This window comes from Apteryx mantelli, unplaced genomic scaffold, assembly GCF_036417845.1.
Source record: "Apteryx mantelli isolate bAptMan1 unplaced genomic scaffold, bAptMan1.hap1 HAP1_SCAFFOLD_20, whole genome shotgun sequence".
NCBI classification, from domain to species: domain Eukaryota; kingdom Metazoa; phylum Chordata; class Aves; order Apterygiformes; family Apterygidae; genus Apteryx; species Apteryx mantelli.
Window position 1 is genome coordinate 13,490,369 of NW_027118553.1, and position 16,282 is coordinate 13,506,650.

The 16,282-nt window shown below is 52.3% G+C and overlaps 1 protein-coding gene across 1 annotated transcript; it reads left to right on the top strand.

Moving 5' to 3' along the window:
• The first annotated feature begins 14,883 nt into the window (after positions 1 to 14,883).
• LOC136996037 (olfactory receptor 14C36-like) lies at positions 14,884 to 15,843 on the top strand. The gene has a single exon (XM_067317033.1). The coding sequence runs from the start codon at positions 14,884 to 14,886 to the stop codon at positions 15,841 to 15,843; it is 960 nt and encodes a 319-aa protein (XP_067173134.1).
• The last annotated feature ends 439 nt before the right edge of the window (positions 15,844 to 16,282 follow it).

A 16,282-nucleotide genomic window follows, 5' to 3' on the forward strand; every position in this document is an offset into this window, starting at 1 on the left:
TAGGGTCTGGGATGGGAAGATGCAATGAGGGTCCAGATGCAACAGAAAGCCTTTAAGGAGGGAGAAGATGACTTTCTCCAGGGGAGTCAGTAAAAGCCCAAAGACTCACGGAAGCATCAAGACCTGCAAGCCTGAACCTCAGCTGACAGAAACCACCACACTGTGAGCAGCCCTGCCCCACACCAGGATGCTCCAAGGAGGGAACACGGTCACCAACAGTCCTCACCCAGCTCTCCCAGAAGGACACTGTGATGGCAGGCTGGGCTCTGGGAGCAGAGCACTGCTCTCTCCAGACACCTCCTCCCAGGCTCAGCAGCAAACACTGGGGCCACCACCCAGCTCCACCACAGGGAACCCCACACTGTGACACGCTGCTACCCCCACACCTCACAGAGGGTTGGCAGCCAACATGCACCTCTGCATCAGCGACACACAGGCCACAGCACCACACATGGCAGCACACAGGGCACCCCCAAGTGCCCCACAGCACACAAAGCCCAACTCTCCAGACCTTCCATTTCCTTCTAGGCCTCCAAGGCCTTGCAACAGGCACTGTCTCTGAACAGCCACTCACAGCCTGGGGCCTGCTCACTTCCCACCTCCAGGATGCAGAGAGCAAGTGCTCTCCCAGGGGCTGGTCAGGCCAGCTCCTGCCTCTCTGTTGTGCCTCAACTTCTCTGAACAAGAAATCTCTTTGACAATGTGGCAGATACCTTTCTGGGGTGACATTCCTTCTGTCTCCTCCAACAGCCTTTGCACCCATTCTCCAATGACTGCATACGTGGACAGAAAATCAGAGACCTCTAACGCGTTACAGTTCCAAATGTATCAGAAAAGCAGGTGGACACCTCAAAGACAGACACAGCATTCAGACCTGGCAGGAAAATCTCACAAGCTCCCCGCTGTTTTGACAGGGGCAATTTCTAAAGCACACACACCCTGGGAAGAAGAGATTGCTAACACCACTGCTCACACCAGCACTAGATTCATTTAGCAGCCTCAAAAGTCTAGCCGGACTCCCTAGCTGACCGGGAGGAGGCTGCAAGCTTCTACTTAGCAAAAAGTGGAGAGTCAAACTCCATGTCCATGTTCACCACAGAACATCATCCGCATTTTAAATGTAGCAGTAGTAACTCATGATGATGGAGAGGAATAAAATGTGTGTCAGATGATGGGGAACATCTGCTTCTGCTTGATTAAGGAGTTGCATTTCTGTATTGCTGTAGAGCTCTGCAGGGGTCAATCCCTCCTCTGAGCACACGCAACAAACCCAGAAGTGACCTCACCACCACCATCCAAGACATCTGTCTTCTTCTCACCTCTCAGCTGCTCACAGAGAGGTGACCTCACAAGTGCATACCCCCACCACATGCCTGCTGATGGCCTGTGGGCTTCAGAGACAGAAGTTTCCTCCAAAGAACTTCCCCAGCCACCAACTACTGCTGGCCTAGCAGGGACTCTGACAAAAGAGACCTCACAAGCAACGTCCACGCCTAGCTGCGTGCTGCTGGCCTAGCAGGGACTCAGAAAGACATGACCTCACAGTCACCTTCACAGCCATGTCTCTGACACTGGCCTATAAACCTCTCAGACAGAAGTTATCTCACTACAACTTCCCCTGCCATGCACCAAATGCTGACCTATCAGCTGCTCAGGCAGAAGCGATCGCAAAAGCTCATATCCCAACCATGTACCTGCTGCTGCCCTACCAACTGCTCAGGGAGAAATGACCTAACAAGCACCTTGCCAGCCACATCTCTGCTGCTATCCAATCAGTTCAGCACTCACAAGTGACCTCACAATCAACAGCCAAGCCTTCTTCCTCCAGCTGGCCTATCAGGTGCTCAGGCAGAAGTGACCTCATCATCAACAGCCGAACCACGTGCCTCCTGCTGACCTATCAGCTCCTTGCAAAGAATTGCTTTGACATTGGTGATTTTCTGGCATAGCTCTCTTAGTCACTAGTGACCTCACTACCCACACCTTGTCCGTGCAGCTGTGGCCACCTGCAGCTCCCCCTGCCTCCCCCAAGGCTCAGCCAGCTCCTGAACAGCCTCCCTGATCCACCTTGTGGCTTCACAATGCTCAGAGTGCAGGAAAACACCCATTAAGGACCAGTTACTACCCCAAAAGAAGATTAGCTTTTGCCCAGGTAGTCTCTACACGTAGACCATAGAACTTAGGAATTGGAAAAAGGCCTGCAAGTAACTATTGGCAACAGTTTTGAAAAAGATGATTTCATGGGATGAGCAATTATGAACCTGAAGACAGCAGGGCCTCATGTCCCAGGCAGAGGGAGAAGCCTTCCTGCAACTCAGAAATCTGGTTCCTTCCCCAATAGTGGACAAACCCAGAAAATCCTCTACACATCCAGGACAACCAGCATTCTCCTACTCTATGCCCTGACAATTGGAGACACGCGGAAGGACTCAGGCCAGGGCATCTCAGCTGGTGAAACCAGCAGAGCCACAAGTCAGCAACTCTTCACCCTGACCTAGGAGCATGGAAAGAACAACGGCAAGTGGGAGCACTGGGTGTTCATCCACTTTCCAGGCCCTTGACAAGCAAAACAGCTCCCACTTACAGAGCTGCTCTGGAAACACCCCCCAGGCTGCTGCCAGGGTCACAGGTCTTGTGGCAAAGCAAGAGGCAGGGAGCAAAAACAACGGCCAAGGCACAGCATGACATGCGGGGACAGCCTCTCTCAGAGACACTCAGAAATGCCATTTTCAGAACAAAAGACACCACTGGGAAGGGCCCCTCACAAGGACACCAGCAGCCTGCTCACACTTTGCCCAGCAGCTCCCAAACGCAGCTCGGAGCAGCACCTGGGGCTGCGGTGGCAGCAGCAGCTCAGGGAAACGCTTCCAAATGGGTCTCTGACCCCTGGCAGGGGCAAAGCTTCCTGCCCCCAAACCCCAGCAGCCACCCCGGCCCAGCTGCTCGGGGCAGCCCGGCACGTCTGGCTGCAGCGCAGCTCCCCCCTCTGTCCCCGGTCGCTCTGTGCCGTGCTCACGGCCCCACCAGCCCCTGCTGCAGCTCCTGCAGCAAAGCAGCCCCGGGGCCAGCACTGCTGCCCCTGCCCCGGCGGGAGGGCACCCGCCAGCAGCTGGAGGCACCCGCAGCCCCGCCAGCCCCGCTCACACCCGCTCTCACCCACTCCCTTGCTCCAGCTTTGCTCCAGCTCCACTTCCACCTCTTCCTGTTTCCCCCATGCTGGACTCCGATTGGCTGAGAGAGCCGTCATTCAAATTCACCTCCATGTTTCTCTTCCCGGCCAATAGGAGTGCAGCCCTGGTGGTGTTGCCATGGAAACATTGAAGCCTTCTGCCCTGGCAGGCAGCTCTGCCCCCTCCCCCTGCGGTCGGGCGCCATCTTGTGGGCGGCATCGCATGGCATCACGAGGCGTCGTAGGGCCTCGGGACAGCGTGGCCCCGTGTGCCTGGGCGCTGTGGGGCCCGGGGTGTGGCTGCTCCCCTGCTGGGGTTGGGCTCTGCTGCAGGGGTCCCACAGGGCTCCTGGCTGCCCTGCGCCCGGGGGCAGTGGGGGGGGTGCGAGGCAGCAGCCCTGGGGCCTGTGCTGGTGCCGGACCTAGCACCGGTGCGGGGGCCCTGGTCATGGCCAGGGGCGCTGGAGCCCACGGGCAGCATCCTGCTTCCCCCAGGGCAGGGCAGGGCAGGGCAGGGCAGGGCAGGGCCCTGTTGCCCCTGGGGCCCCAGCCCCCTGCCTGCAGCACCAACGGGGCTCGGCAGCCCTTGCGCTGCATCCGGCAGGGCTGGGCCGCGGCCAGGCAGGGGCTGCTCTCTGTGGGGCTGGGCTGGGACCCGGCGTGTCGCTCCGGAGGGCTGAGGAGCCCCAGGGGCACAGGGCAGCCAGGGGCAGAGCAACTGTGGGCCTGCTGGTGCTGGGCAGTGGCGGTGTGTGTCTGGGAGGGGGCTGTGGGAGATGGCCCTGCTGGACTGCCCCCAGCACTGCCCCCCACAGCTCAGAGAAAAATGCTTGGGGTCAGCAGGGACTTGTGGTGTGGCCCTGGCACCCCCACTTGTTCCCAAGCTGCTCTCCCCAACAGGCTGTCTTTTGAGTGCAGAGGTTTCATGCCAATTTGCAGGAGGACAGGGGCTGTGGCCATCTGAGGACAAGATCTCTGAGCCCAAAACATGCTCTGCCAAGTTGGAAATATAAAGGGATCCAGGGGGAGGATCAGAGGTTCTCCCAAAGGAGCAGACACCTTGGGGTTTTTAGAAGGTGAAGGATCCATTTCTTGTATGGGCATTTCCAGCAGGCTCTTGAGAGCTCCACGGGAGCTGCAGGACATCCCAGCTGCAGGACGCAGGACCTCTTTCGTGCCAGAGCCAGATGCCAAAGGGGGACTGACTCCCAGGGAAGCCTGGCCATGGATTGCCCCCCACCCTCCACAAAGGGATGGAGCCATCAGCACAGGATCTTTGGGGCTCAGGGCAGCTCCATCCCCAGGACCCAGGAGTCCTGACTGCCACCTTGTCCGCCAAGCCAGACGGGACCCTCAGTCAGGGCTCTTGTGGCAGCCCCCAGCCCTTTCCAGCCACCTTCACAGCCTGGGATCCACAGCCATTTTTGCAGTTAACAGTTGCTGCGCGACACCTCAGCAAGGAGCTCCTGAAGCCGTTACCTCAGGAGAGAGCTGCAGGAGTGCTGGGAACAAGGAACCGCACTCTGGACTGATGGTCTCGGTCTGGCAGTTCTCGCTTGCCCCTTTGCCATCGGATTGCCTCTCCAGGCGGGGAGGAGGGATGGTCTTCCCGTCTCTTCACCCAAAACACCTTTCCAATGTGCCCCTTCCTCTCTGCCTGTCAGTGAGGGGCCCCAGCATGGCCCCAATGCCTCCTGTCCCCCATCCTTGCTATGGAGTGGCTGTGAAAAGCAGCAGTGGGGAGCATGTGAGCAGTGCTCAGCAGCTCCTGGGAAGTGAGGGCACCGCCGCTCCACCACTGGGGAGACCTCCCTGTGATGTGGCACATCTACCTCAGCTGATGTCATCTGGGGGCTCAGTAGGTCACCAACATGGAGATGGAGCAGCCAGGGAGAGAGCTGAGAGATTTTCCCTCGTCTTCTGGAAAGCAGTCACCTCCCGTCACCCCAGTTATTTTCCAAATCTTGCTGACAAATCCTTCAGGAACATCTCCAGATGGTGCCAGAGGCTGTGAGATATGAAAAAGGGACCCCTGAAGAGGACACGTCTGTGCCCCTGCACTGTCAGGTCTCTGCACTGGGCAGAGCTGTGTGGGAATCTAGGACTTCCAGGTTGGCTTGGGATTTGGCATTTTTTAAAGACAGGATCAAAGTCACGTGGCATGAAACAGCACAAAGTGTGGCCACAAGCTGAGATCCTTTGGCGAGCCTCCAAACTGATTCCTCCTGTGGGTCACTCATTTTGTAGAAGCAGGATGTAGGACAATCTGGGACAGGACGCAGGCTTCCTCCTTGAGGCACCAAAGCACTCTCTTTGGTTTTAGAAGTCCTCAGCAAGGTTTCTCGGTCTGTGGTGCTTAAGGTAGAGATGATATGCCAGAAAAGAGCAAAGGTGCCCTTAACACATCATCTGGAGAGCTTTATCTGGGACCCTGGTCCCTGCCATGCTACATAGCCATGGTTACTGTAGTGCATGAACATGGTGCTGCCAATTATTAAGAACGAAAACGTATTTGGCAAAGGTAAAAACTGTGTGAAGTTTTGGGAAAGAGGATTTTTGGGTGACAGAGCACTGGAACAGGTTGCCCAGAGAGGTGGTGGAATCTCCTTCTCTGGAGATATTCAAAACGCGCCTGGATGCAATCCTGTGCAATATGCTCTAGGTGGCCCTGCTTGAGCAGGGGGGTTGGACTAGATGATCTCCAGAGGTCCCTTCCAACCTCAGCCATTCTGTGATTCTGTGATTTTTTTCAATTATTGCATGGAGTTATTTTCTGAGAAGATTTTAGCTTATGACTAGAATCCACTATTTGGGCTTGATTCATTTGAGCACACAGAGAGGCTGTTGCTGCCTGAGATGCCCTGGTGTAGTTGTGTTCCCATGCAGTGCTGGAAATTTTTGATCTGTCTCCTGCAGGACCTTAGCTTGTCCTGAGGAAATGTATCTGAAAACAACTCAGTTGAGGGAACCTATTTCCCTCCATTGACTAGAAAGGGAAGTCCAGACAAGTGGGTCTGGCATGGGGTGAGACCAGCCTCCTCCCTGTTGTCCCCCAAAATGAAGTTGCACTTCATTGACTGTGGAGGGAATGAAAAGAAAGTGTGGCTACGTGTTTTAGGGACTCCTTTAAAAGGTCATGGTAACACAGGTATGTTGAGATTTGTTCAAATATGGGCACACAAAAATAGATGAAGCTGGTCACCCTGTTTTCCTCACCAGTCGAGAGAGCCCGACCCATCAGAGTGTGACACGCTCTGTGCAAAATGTGAGGGGTGGCATGGACAGCCATTGGCAGAGGGTGGTTTTCTGGGTGCTGGGCTCTGTGTGAGACACAAAAATATCTTGCTTAATGGTGCAGGCCTGATTATAAGAGAAAAGTTTAGGAAAGGACATTAAAAATGAAACAAGAAAGAAATTAAGAAAAAAAGATTGAAAGCAAATAAATGTTTTATTATACTTTCCATTTATTAATTTTTTTATGTTCTTATTGTCTTTCTTGATTTGTTCTGTTTTAGTATACTGGTCTTCTGGGGTGATTCCGCATTATCTTTTTGTCTGAAATTGAAAGTGATTTTCAGAACTGGGGTGGGATGCAGTCACAGGGTCATGGGTGGCTGGTGTCATTGCAGGTGCCCTGGTCCCCTCTACCCAGCCTCCTTCTGCAGCTCCGAGGGGCTCTGATCTCCCGCAGGTCCCCTGTGAGAGCTGCCAGGCCCAGGCAGGTGCCTCAGAGACACCGAGGCCTCTCCAAGTGCCCCTGGGTGCTTGTGGTTGGACACCTGAGCTCTGCCTGGAAAGGTGAAGAGCTGTTTTCAACATTAAAAAAAAAAAGAAATATATGAGCCCACTTTCATCATCTGAAATGACTGAATAATGTTAATAAAATGTCAGTGTTTTTGCATGATGACGTAATGGAAATTTTGAGGAAGAGCATGAATTTCAGGAGAAAAAATCTTGATCTGCCCCTTAACTTGTGTTACCACTGCTCTGTCTGTTATGCTGTGGTTTTAACCTCACTGATCTTTCACCTATTTCCATATACCCTGATTAAATTCATCATTTCTAAAGCCAACTTTGCGTTAGACAATCTGGGCGTATGCACTTTCCATAGTTTCTTGTCTTCCTCCTCCCCTTACTCTTTATCATTCAGATACCTCTCAACATTCCAGTTGCTGTTTTAAGCTTGAGGGAGTCTATAGCTTGCCTCGTCTTTTAGGAGTCTCATTATCTCTTCAATCAATTCCTGCACTGCGTGTCTATCCAGCCTTTCCTATCTATTTGTCAAGAACAGATCAAGTTTATTTGTGTTTGATCGCAATTAAGACAAATCCTTCTGGGTCTCTTTGCAGCTAGTTGTCTAAGGAAAGCAGGTGGGAATTGGTGCACATGAGCTGTAACATTCAGCTGCAGCCTTGAGTGGCAAAAGGTTCGATTTGAACAAGAGTGATCGAAGTCCCCAGTGGCTGATGAGGGAAGTGGCAGGACTGGGGAGGTGGGGAGGAAGGTTGTCCATGGATGTCTGACCTCCAGGATGGTGCTTTTCCTACATGTCCAGACTTCATTAGGAGACACTCTGGATCCATATCAGTTGGAGAAGGTGGATATCACTCTAGTTTGTAAGCTGAAAAATAAGGAAACCTTTAAAAGCAGAAATCCTTTTTTTTTTTTTGGATGCTCATTGAAATCTTCCTCTTGTAAATACACTGCTGAAACCTCTCCAATTAGCCACAGCACAAGAATTGAAGAGCTGAAGAAAATTATGGGGAGAGGCATGGCTCCTTAGGGGTTTTTGCATTTTAATGACCCCTCGGGTGTCTTTGGTGCTGAGTCCATGAACCTCTGATGCTGAGAGGATACTGAAGCAACCTCTCAAGAAGTTTACATCAGAAGCAAATCCCCAAGTTTCTTGGAGCGTTAATGGGTCCCACTGAGGGCCATTACCAACAAAAGCTCCCTGGTGGCTGATTAGAGCCGAAAGTTGGAGGCCCTGATTGCAGGTAGGCAAAGGCAATGTGAGGGTGGCTGTGATGCCAAGTCAACCTAGATGTGTGTTATCAAGCAGAGTGACCAGGCACTGACAGCCAGCCCCTGGGTAGGGTGATCCTTCTCCTCACACTTTGCTCAGGGCTCTTCTTGGGGGCAGTGTGTGGGTGGGGGTGCCCAAGGCCGAGTGCAGAACCATGATACGGCACCCCTGGGCTCCCAGGACACAAGAAGGTAGCAAGGCCACAGTGCTTTAAGGAATGGAGTCTTCATGGGGGCCTTAGTGGCAGAGTCACAAGCCATAGCCAAAAGGACAAAGACCTCAGATCTGTTAGGAGCTTTCAGCCTTGGCAGTGCCCTCGGCCATCTCCACCACAGGCTGTCCTACGCTTTCCCACGCCTGTGCCTGTTTCCCTGCAGCCTGTACACACCCAAGCTGCTTCCCCACCTTGCTCTCACCCCGCGATCTCCCCAACTCTCCTGATGTCTTCCTGTCCTCACCTGTTTTTCCTTGAAACACCAAGCCAGGGGCTGATCACAGACTCCCTCTGGGTGACCTCTAGCACCACAGCACTACCCTTCGAGTGACATTTGCTTTTCCTAATGTCACAGCTAAACCCCATAAGCTGTTCTTTGTGGCTTTTTCTCCTTCTCATGTTGTTTTCCACTACCAAGAGAAGCTCCATCATCTCTGAACCCCCCCTTCAAGCAGTCACAGGCTCCTTCCCTACTGCCCTTTGCCTCCACTTCAGCAGGAAAAAGAAGCCCAGGTCCCTCAGCCTCGCCTCATGGACGGGATAATTCCCACCTAGGCACAGAACTTGACACTTCTCTTCATAGGCACCTGTTGTGTGAATCACCCGAGTTTCTCAAGATCCTTCTGGACCAAAGCTCCTCTGTGTCAAAACAAAACAAAAAGAAAAGAAAAGCAAAATGGCACCAATGGGGTAAGCAGGTGTGGGCTGATGGTATGGGAAGGGATCAGAATGGTAAAAGAGACAGACTTAAAAGGGGGGAAGGGAAAGAAAAAAAAAGGGGGGGGGATTAGAAGTGAAGGAAAGGATTGATCAGGGCTGTTTTGGGGGTTCCTGCCAAGAAGCCCTGCATGTGAATAATTCTGGCTGGAGGAGGACAAGAAAGCTGGCTTGCTTTCACTGTCACAGGGCACCTGCCTGCTTTCCCTGACATCCACAAGAGAAGATTGAGAGTGGGAAGAATCACGGACTCCTTCAGGGTGGAAGTGACCTCAGGAGGTCTCTAGGCCAATCTCCTTGCTCACAGCAGGGTCATCTCTGGGGTCAGACCAGGTTGCTCTGAGCTTCATCCAATCTGTTCTTGGAATCCTCCAAGGCAGGAGACTGCACAGCCTCTCTGGGCCACAAATTCCAATACTTCTTCACAGACCAAGTGCTCCAGCTCCCCAACTATTGTAAGACCCTCGTCCAAATTTGCTCCCAGTTATCAATCTCTTTCTTGTTCTGGGAACCCAAACCTGCATGCAGTGTTCTAGATGTGGTCTAATGAATACTGAATAGAAGGCGATCGTCATTTCCCTTGACCTCCTGCCTGTACTCCTGGTCATACAGCCCACGATGCTTCTGGCCTTCTTTGCTGCCAGGGAATGCTGCTGGCTCGTATTTTGCCTCCTGTCCTCCAGGACCCTCAGGTCCTTTTCCACAGAGCCGCTGCCCAGGCACTCAGGCCCCAGCCTGTAACACAGTGGGGTGTTGGTTTATCGCAAGTGCAAGCCCTAGCATTTGTCCTTGTTGAATTTCATGAGGTTCCTGACAGCCCTTTCCTCCTGCCTGTCTAGGTCCCTCTCAGTGGCAGCCCGGGCCCTCCTGTCTTCAGTCTGGGGTCACCTACAAGCATCATGAGTGTTCCCTCCTCTGTGTCACTAATACACATGATAAAGACGACAAGTTCCTGGAGAGACCTTCTGATACTCCACTTCTCCCTGGCCTCCAGGAAGAGTACTGCCCATGCACCACTGCCCTCTGAGCATGATCATCCAAGCAGCTTTTTATCCATCCGGTGGTCTGCTCTTCTAGACTGTAATGCTGTAACGTGCATGCAAGAATATTGTGGGAGACAGTGTCAAACACCTTGCTAAAGTCTAGGTAAAGGACATTTACTCTTCTCCATCCACAAATACAGTTATTTTTTCATAGAAGTCAATCTGGTTGGTGAGGCACAATTTACCCTGGGTAAATCCATGCTAAGTGTTCCCAGGCACCTTCTTCTCCTTCATGTGCCCAGAAATGTGATCTGAGAGGATTCGCTGCATGGCTCACTCCTCATCAAAGTGAGGCTGAACTGCCTGCAGCTCCCCAGGTTGTCCTGTTGCCCTTTTTTGTAGATGGCTGTAACAATTATCTTTCTGCAGTCATTGGGACTTCGCCCCATCTCCACAACCTTTCAAAGATGATAGCAAGTGGCCTTGCAGTGACAGCAGTCAGCTCTCACAGCATCCTCGTATGCAGCTCCTCCAACCTCTTTGACTTGAATAGTTTGAGTTCTCACAAGTAATCCCTCACTAACTCACCCACTGCTGGCTGTTTTTCTCCTCTGGAGTCCTGACTCAAGGCACAACAGCCCAAGAGACCTTGCTTGTGGAAACAGAAGCTAAGAAGGGATTGAGTTCTTCAGACCTACCTGCATCTGCTGCTACAAGATTCCCTGTCCCATTTAGCAGTGAGGCCACATTTTCCTGTCTATTCTTTGATTCTTACAGAAGCAGTAGCAGCTCCTCTTCATGCCCTTGACGTCCCCTGCAAGTGTCAATCCTCAGGGAGCTTTTTCTTCCCTAACACCATTCCTATGACCCTGGACAATAGTTCGAAATTCCTCCTTTGCCTCTTCCTTCTTCCCCCTTCTGTATGCTGCCCTATTGCCCTGGAGCTAAGGTGCGAGGTCCCTCTTTAGCCAAGTTGGTCCCCTGAGGTGTCTGCTAGTTTTACTGAGCATCAGGATGGCCCATCCTTGTGCTTGGCAGGTCTGTCCTTAAAGACCTGCTGGCTTTCCTGAGCTCCTGGGCCCTTGAGAGCAGCATCCCATGGGTTCTGCCACCAGTCCCCTTAACAGGCCAAAGTCTGCTCCTCTCAAGTCCAGGGTCAGTACTCTGCTACTGTCCTTCCTCACTCTGCTCAGGGCTAGAGCAGAGACCTTGGTGTGATGTGCCTCCCATTTAGCAGCATGCTTGAATGCAGATGGAATGGACTTGGCCTAAAGGCAGAGGTGGGATTCATTTGTCTGGACACAGGTAGGAAAACCTGAGATAACCTGGGGTGTTTGCCCAGCACCCACTCCAAAAGGGCATGGTTTTCTGATAGGTCCCATGCGGTTGTGCTAGAAACCCCATGCATGTGACATGGCCCTGCCAGACTATTTTTATGTCATTATATCAAGTGTCTGCACTGAATTACATTAGCAGTTTGCACTGTAGGTGTCTCCATGTGTCTCAGCTTCATAGCAAGTGGTGCTCTAACTGTAGTGGGCATCTAGTGTGATTTCAGATGGGCAAGGAAGTTCCCCACCTGCTCCCCACCAGCTCTAGAAGGATTCGGGTCTCACGCTTGCTGCATCAGAGCAAGCAGACACTGGCACATACCTTGGAGCATCTCTGTCTCTTCAACTGTCACCAGTTGTCACCAGTTAACTGACTCCCATCCTCCATCTCCAGTGATTATAACGGGAGCTTAGACAAGGAGTTCACATGTAGACATCTGTGTTGTGCTCACTTCAGCTTGGGCAAGGGGAATCCCACCTGCTGTGTGTTGGTGGAGTTTATGGGAGGGATCTGAATCCCACTGCATTCCAGGGGCTTCTAAACTGGCATAAGATGCCGCAATTGACTCATCTGAATCAACACCTGAACCATGGGTAAATGAACTCCCTTCCTCACCGCTTCCAGAGTGGGACATCTCCACCTCTTGCAGATAACCATTCTCTGATGAGACAAATTGTAATGCCGGAATCAGTCTTCCTTGAATGCTTACAGAGGGACCAAGGGTGATTATTTTAGTTTACTTCAGGGAACATTTCCCAGGAGGATGGAGCACAAGAGACAGAGAAAGTCAGGACTTCAGCTGGGCCCCTGCTTCTGAGAGGGTCCAGGCTCCTGGGATGGAGGGAGCACCTGGCAACAAGGCAGCACTGCCGAAGACAGCTGTGTGCAGGAGCAGCTCCTCTGCAAAGAACAGCAGGGCTCCAGGCACTGCCTGCTGCTGCTGACATGAGATAAGGCAGAGAGAAGTGAAAGGCAGTGTGGAGTGGGACAGAGGAGAGCTCCTTGTGGGAGAAATCTTCACAGCCTTTTGCACGGTATGTCTCTGGTTGCAGGGCAATGCTACTGAGGTTCCTGCAGGGGTCTTCTAAACCCATCTCATCCCATAACTGATAGGCTTTTTAAGGATTGCTCTCCTAGCTCCTCCAATGCACAGGCAGTGGAGGAGATGCTTCAGAGTAGGGATTCCCTGCTACACCATCAGAAGGACAGGGCACGCTGCTCCATTCTCGCAGGGATGGCTGCAGGGGTGTGAAGTCAGGGAGTGCACACAAGTTTGCCCAGGGCTGTAATTCAGAGCAGCGTCTAGACAGTGACTCTGCTGCCTGCGAGGATCAGCACTCAGCCTGCCCAGAGAGCTCCCCATGACACTGTGCAGAGAAGCTCTGAGTGGAAGGAGTGACCCCCAGCAGGTCAGGTACATTCTCCTGCTGAGAGGGTGCTGCATGGGTCAAGGCTGCTCACAGCTCTAGCTCATGCACATGCCATGTCTGAGGGGTGTTTTCAAGAGGAAGATCAAGAGAAGGGCTACTTGCAAGAGAAGGAGCTTTCCTTCGGGTGTCTGCACTTTCAGTTTCCTATTTTTGGCAGGGAGAATGAAGGAACAAGTTTTCTGTTTTGGCAAGAAAGTAGGACTCCAAAACCTTCACTCTGAGAGATTAATAGGTCTGTGAGAAACCTCATCAAGCCGCTTCATCCCCACCTCAGCCTACAGACAGCATCAACATCACCTTTCTGACCTCATAGGAGTTTATGTGACCTCTTCCTTAGGACGTGCATGCACAGAGATGCCCCTGGGCAGTGCCCTGATCTGAGAGGTTTCTGAGGGCAGAACAGAGCACAAGGAGGGTGGGATGAGGGCTGTGAGCACTGATTGGGAAGAGATGTTGGGACAGAGTAAGAGCTCCAGGCAGCAGAGACAGCTCCAGGCAACAGAGATGGGCAGGAGAAGAGAGAGAACTGCTAACAGAATCATCATGGGAGGATGGATTTGGGCAAGTCATGGTCAGTCCCTGCAATGCAGACACCTTCCTCTCAGCAAGCCCCCTGTGTCTCCCCTCCCTCCCAGTAGAGCCTCTGCCCTGACAGCCATGGGGTCCAGGGCATGAGCAGCCTCCTCTGCAGCCAGACCTCCAGCAGAGGAGAGGAGTATCTCTCCTGCCATGGGCCCATTTACTGCTTCCCAACAAAGTTGCTGACAGCGACTGCCCTGCAATGTCGCCGTCTGCGAGGTGGTAGGCCCATGTGGGTAAGGTGAGGGCTTTCCTGAGTGCCCATCTGCCTCTCTCTCCTTGCCTCCCTTGGCAGCAGGATCATGGTGTTGCTCCTTGTTTCCCCTTCTGTCCATGCTGTTCCTGTTCTTCTCTCAGGCTCCCTGGGTTTCAGGTTTTTCAGCTGCAATTCAGACACCTGCCCTGCAAGTTGTGCCAGAGGGTGGTCTGCTTGGGAGTGAGGTGTCTGCAGCCCCCTTCTAGCCTCGGTGGCTCCATGAAATGCACTCTGTGGGGCTGGGAATTGAGCTGACTCTCCCTTAAGGAGAGCCCATCTTCAGTCTTTAACATCCTTTGACCATTTCCCTGTCACATCCTGCCAGGCTGCAAGCTGCCCTCCAGAAGGGCACTGCTGCCTCATAGCATCTCTGTGATGTCCAGAAGACCCGTGAGGAATCTGCAGAGATGCTGAGAGTATGGAAATGGTGTTGGGGAACTGTATATGGGTGGCTGAAAAGAGCCCTGTGTGTCCTTGGCTAGAGGGGGAGTGTAGAGACCTCCCTCTGGTGCCCTGAGAAAGGGAGAGATGCTTGGAGATCTGCGGTTTTGAAACTGGACTCGTCTGCTCTCAGCAGGGCTGGTTTCTTTTTAGGGCAACATATGGGAGCGATCATCCCCCAGCTCCAAGAGGTGCGAGCAAATGACAGCTGGGAAGAAGGCTAACAGACAGACAAGCTGTCCTCACTCTGCACCAAGCGACAGGGAATCCATTTTTCTCAGGATTCACAGTAGAAATGCTGAGAATTGCTGCCTTTGAGGGTCACTCCGCAGGGGTGACAGGGGCATCTCAAAGAAAATAAACACTATTAAAAAATCACGTGAACTCTGTTCCTCAACCCTCATTCTTTAGAAGTGGTGGTGCAGATGCTGAAAAGCCCTTCCACATGCCCAGTGGATTTCACCTGACAGGAACTGTAAATGTCAGAGATAGTCACAACCATTCCCATGTGTCCCACCACTGTGAGTCCCTGCTCCTCACAGCAGACTCTGCCAGTGCAAAGTGGAGTTCAAGCAAGGGAGCTGCACACAGATCCTCTCCGTAAAGAGAGAGGCAATGTGGGGGGTTGCATGAGAACTGCAACATTCGGGGGGGGGGGGTTGCTTTAAAAATGTCTCTGCTAACTTCTCAATGTCTTTTTTTCTTTGGACAATCCCCAAAGCCCAGAGGGAGCAAAATGTCCAACAGCAGCTCCCTCAATGAATTGCTCCTCCTGGCATTCGCAGAAACGCGGGAGCTGCAGCTCTTGCACTTCTCGCTCTTTCTGGGCATCTACCTAGCTGCCCTCCTGAGCAATGGCCTCATCATCACAGCCGTAGCCTGCGACCACCGCCTCCAAACCCCCATGTACTTCTTCCTCCTCAACCTTTCCTTCCTTGACCTTGGCACCATCTCCACCACTGTCCCCAAATCCATGACCAATTCCCTCTGGAACACCAGGGCCATTTCGTACTCAGGATGTGCTGCACAGGTCTTCCTGGTTGTCTTCTTTTTTACAGGAGAGTTCTCTCTTCTCACAGTCATGGCCTATGACCGCTTTGTGGCCATCTGTAGACCGCTGCACTATGGGACCATCATGGGTGGCAGAGCTTGTGTCAAAATGGCAGCAGCTGCCTGGGGCAGTTGTTTTCTGAATGCACTGCTGCACACTGGGAACACCTTTTCACTACCACTCTGCAAAGGCCATGTGGTGGACCAGTTCTTCTGTGAAATTCCCCAGATCCTCAAACTCTCCTGCGCAGACTCCTACTTCAGGGAAGTTGGGCTTATTGTGGTTAGTCTCTGTTTATTCTCTGGGTGTTTCCTTTTCATTGTGCTGTCCTACGTGCAGATCTTCACTGCTGTGCTGAGGATCCCCTCTGAGCAGGGACGACACAAAGCCTTTTCCATGTGCCTCCCTCACCTGGCCGTGGTCTCCCTATGTGTCAGCACTGTAATGTTTGCCTACATGAAGCCCCCCTCGATCTCCTCCCCAGCTCTGGATTTGGTGGTGACTATTCTGTATTTGGTGGTGCCTCCAACACTGAACCCCCTCATCTACAGCATGAGGAACAAGGAGCTCAAAGATGCCCTGAGGAAAGTGATTTCATGGACAGTTTTCAGCAGTGGTAAAATTGCCTTTGCTCTCCACAATTGAATCCCAGTGTATACCAACCAGCCCTGAGTTTTCTTTGTTCACTTTATTTTTATTATTACTACCATTGTTATATTGTTTTTTATCATGTTGCTACACAAATGCTTGGATTCATTCCACTTTTACTGAGATTGCTCTGTCTCACCTGGTACCCATATCAAATTGTGTCTAATGCTGCATCAGAACTGACTCCAGCACAGTATCTCTGTAATAAAGTAAGTTCTACCCAGTGCAGTGCCTGAAGGCTGGGCTTTTCTTCCCAAGCTGGTGTCAGGAATAGGCCTAAGGAATTGCATGTCAAAAGGGCCTGCTGGGCAGAGTTGTCCATGGGTTTAGAAGCAAAAAGCTCATAATCATGTAATGAACTCTTAGAGACCAAGGGCTGGATTTAGGACTCGCCCATCACTGTCCAGTAGCAGCGGAGATGACGAATTGTCAATGA

Bases quoted from the DNA above. Each gene is read 5' to 3' on its own strand.
- LOC136996037 (XM_067317033.1), top strand. From the start codon at position 14,884: ATGTCCAACAGCAGCTCCCTCAATGAATTGCTCCTCCTGGCATTCGCA.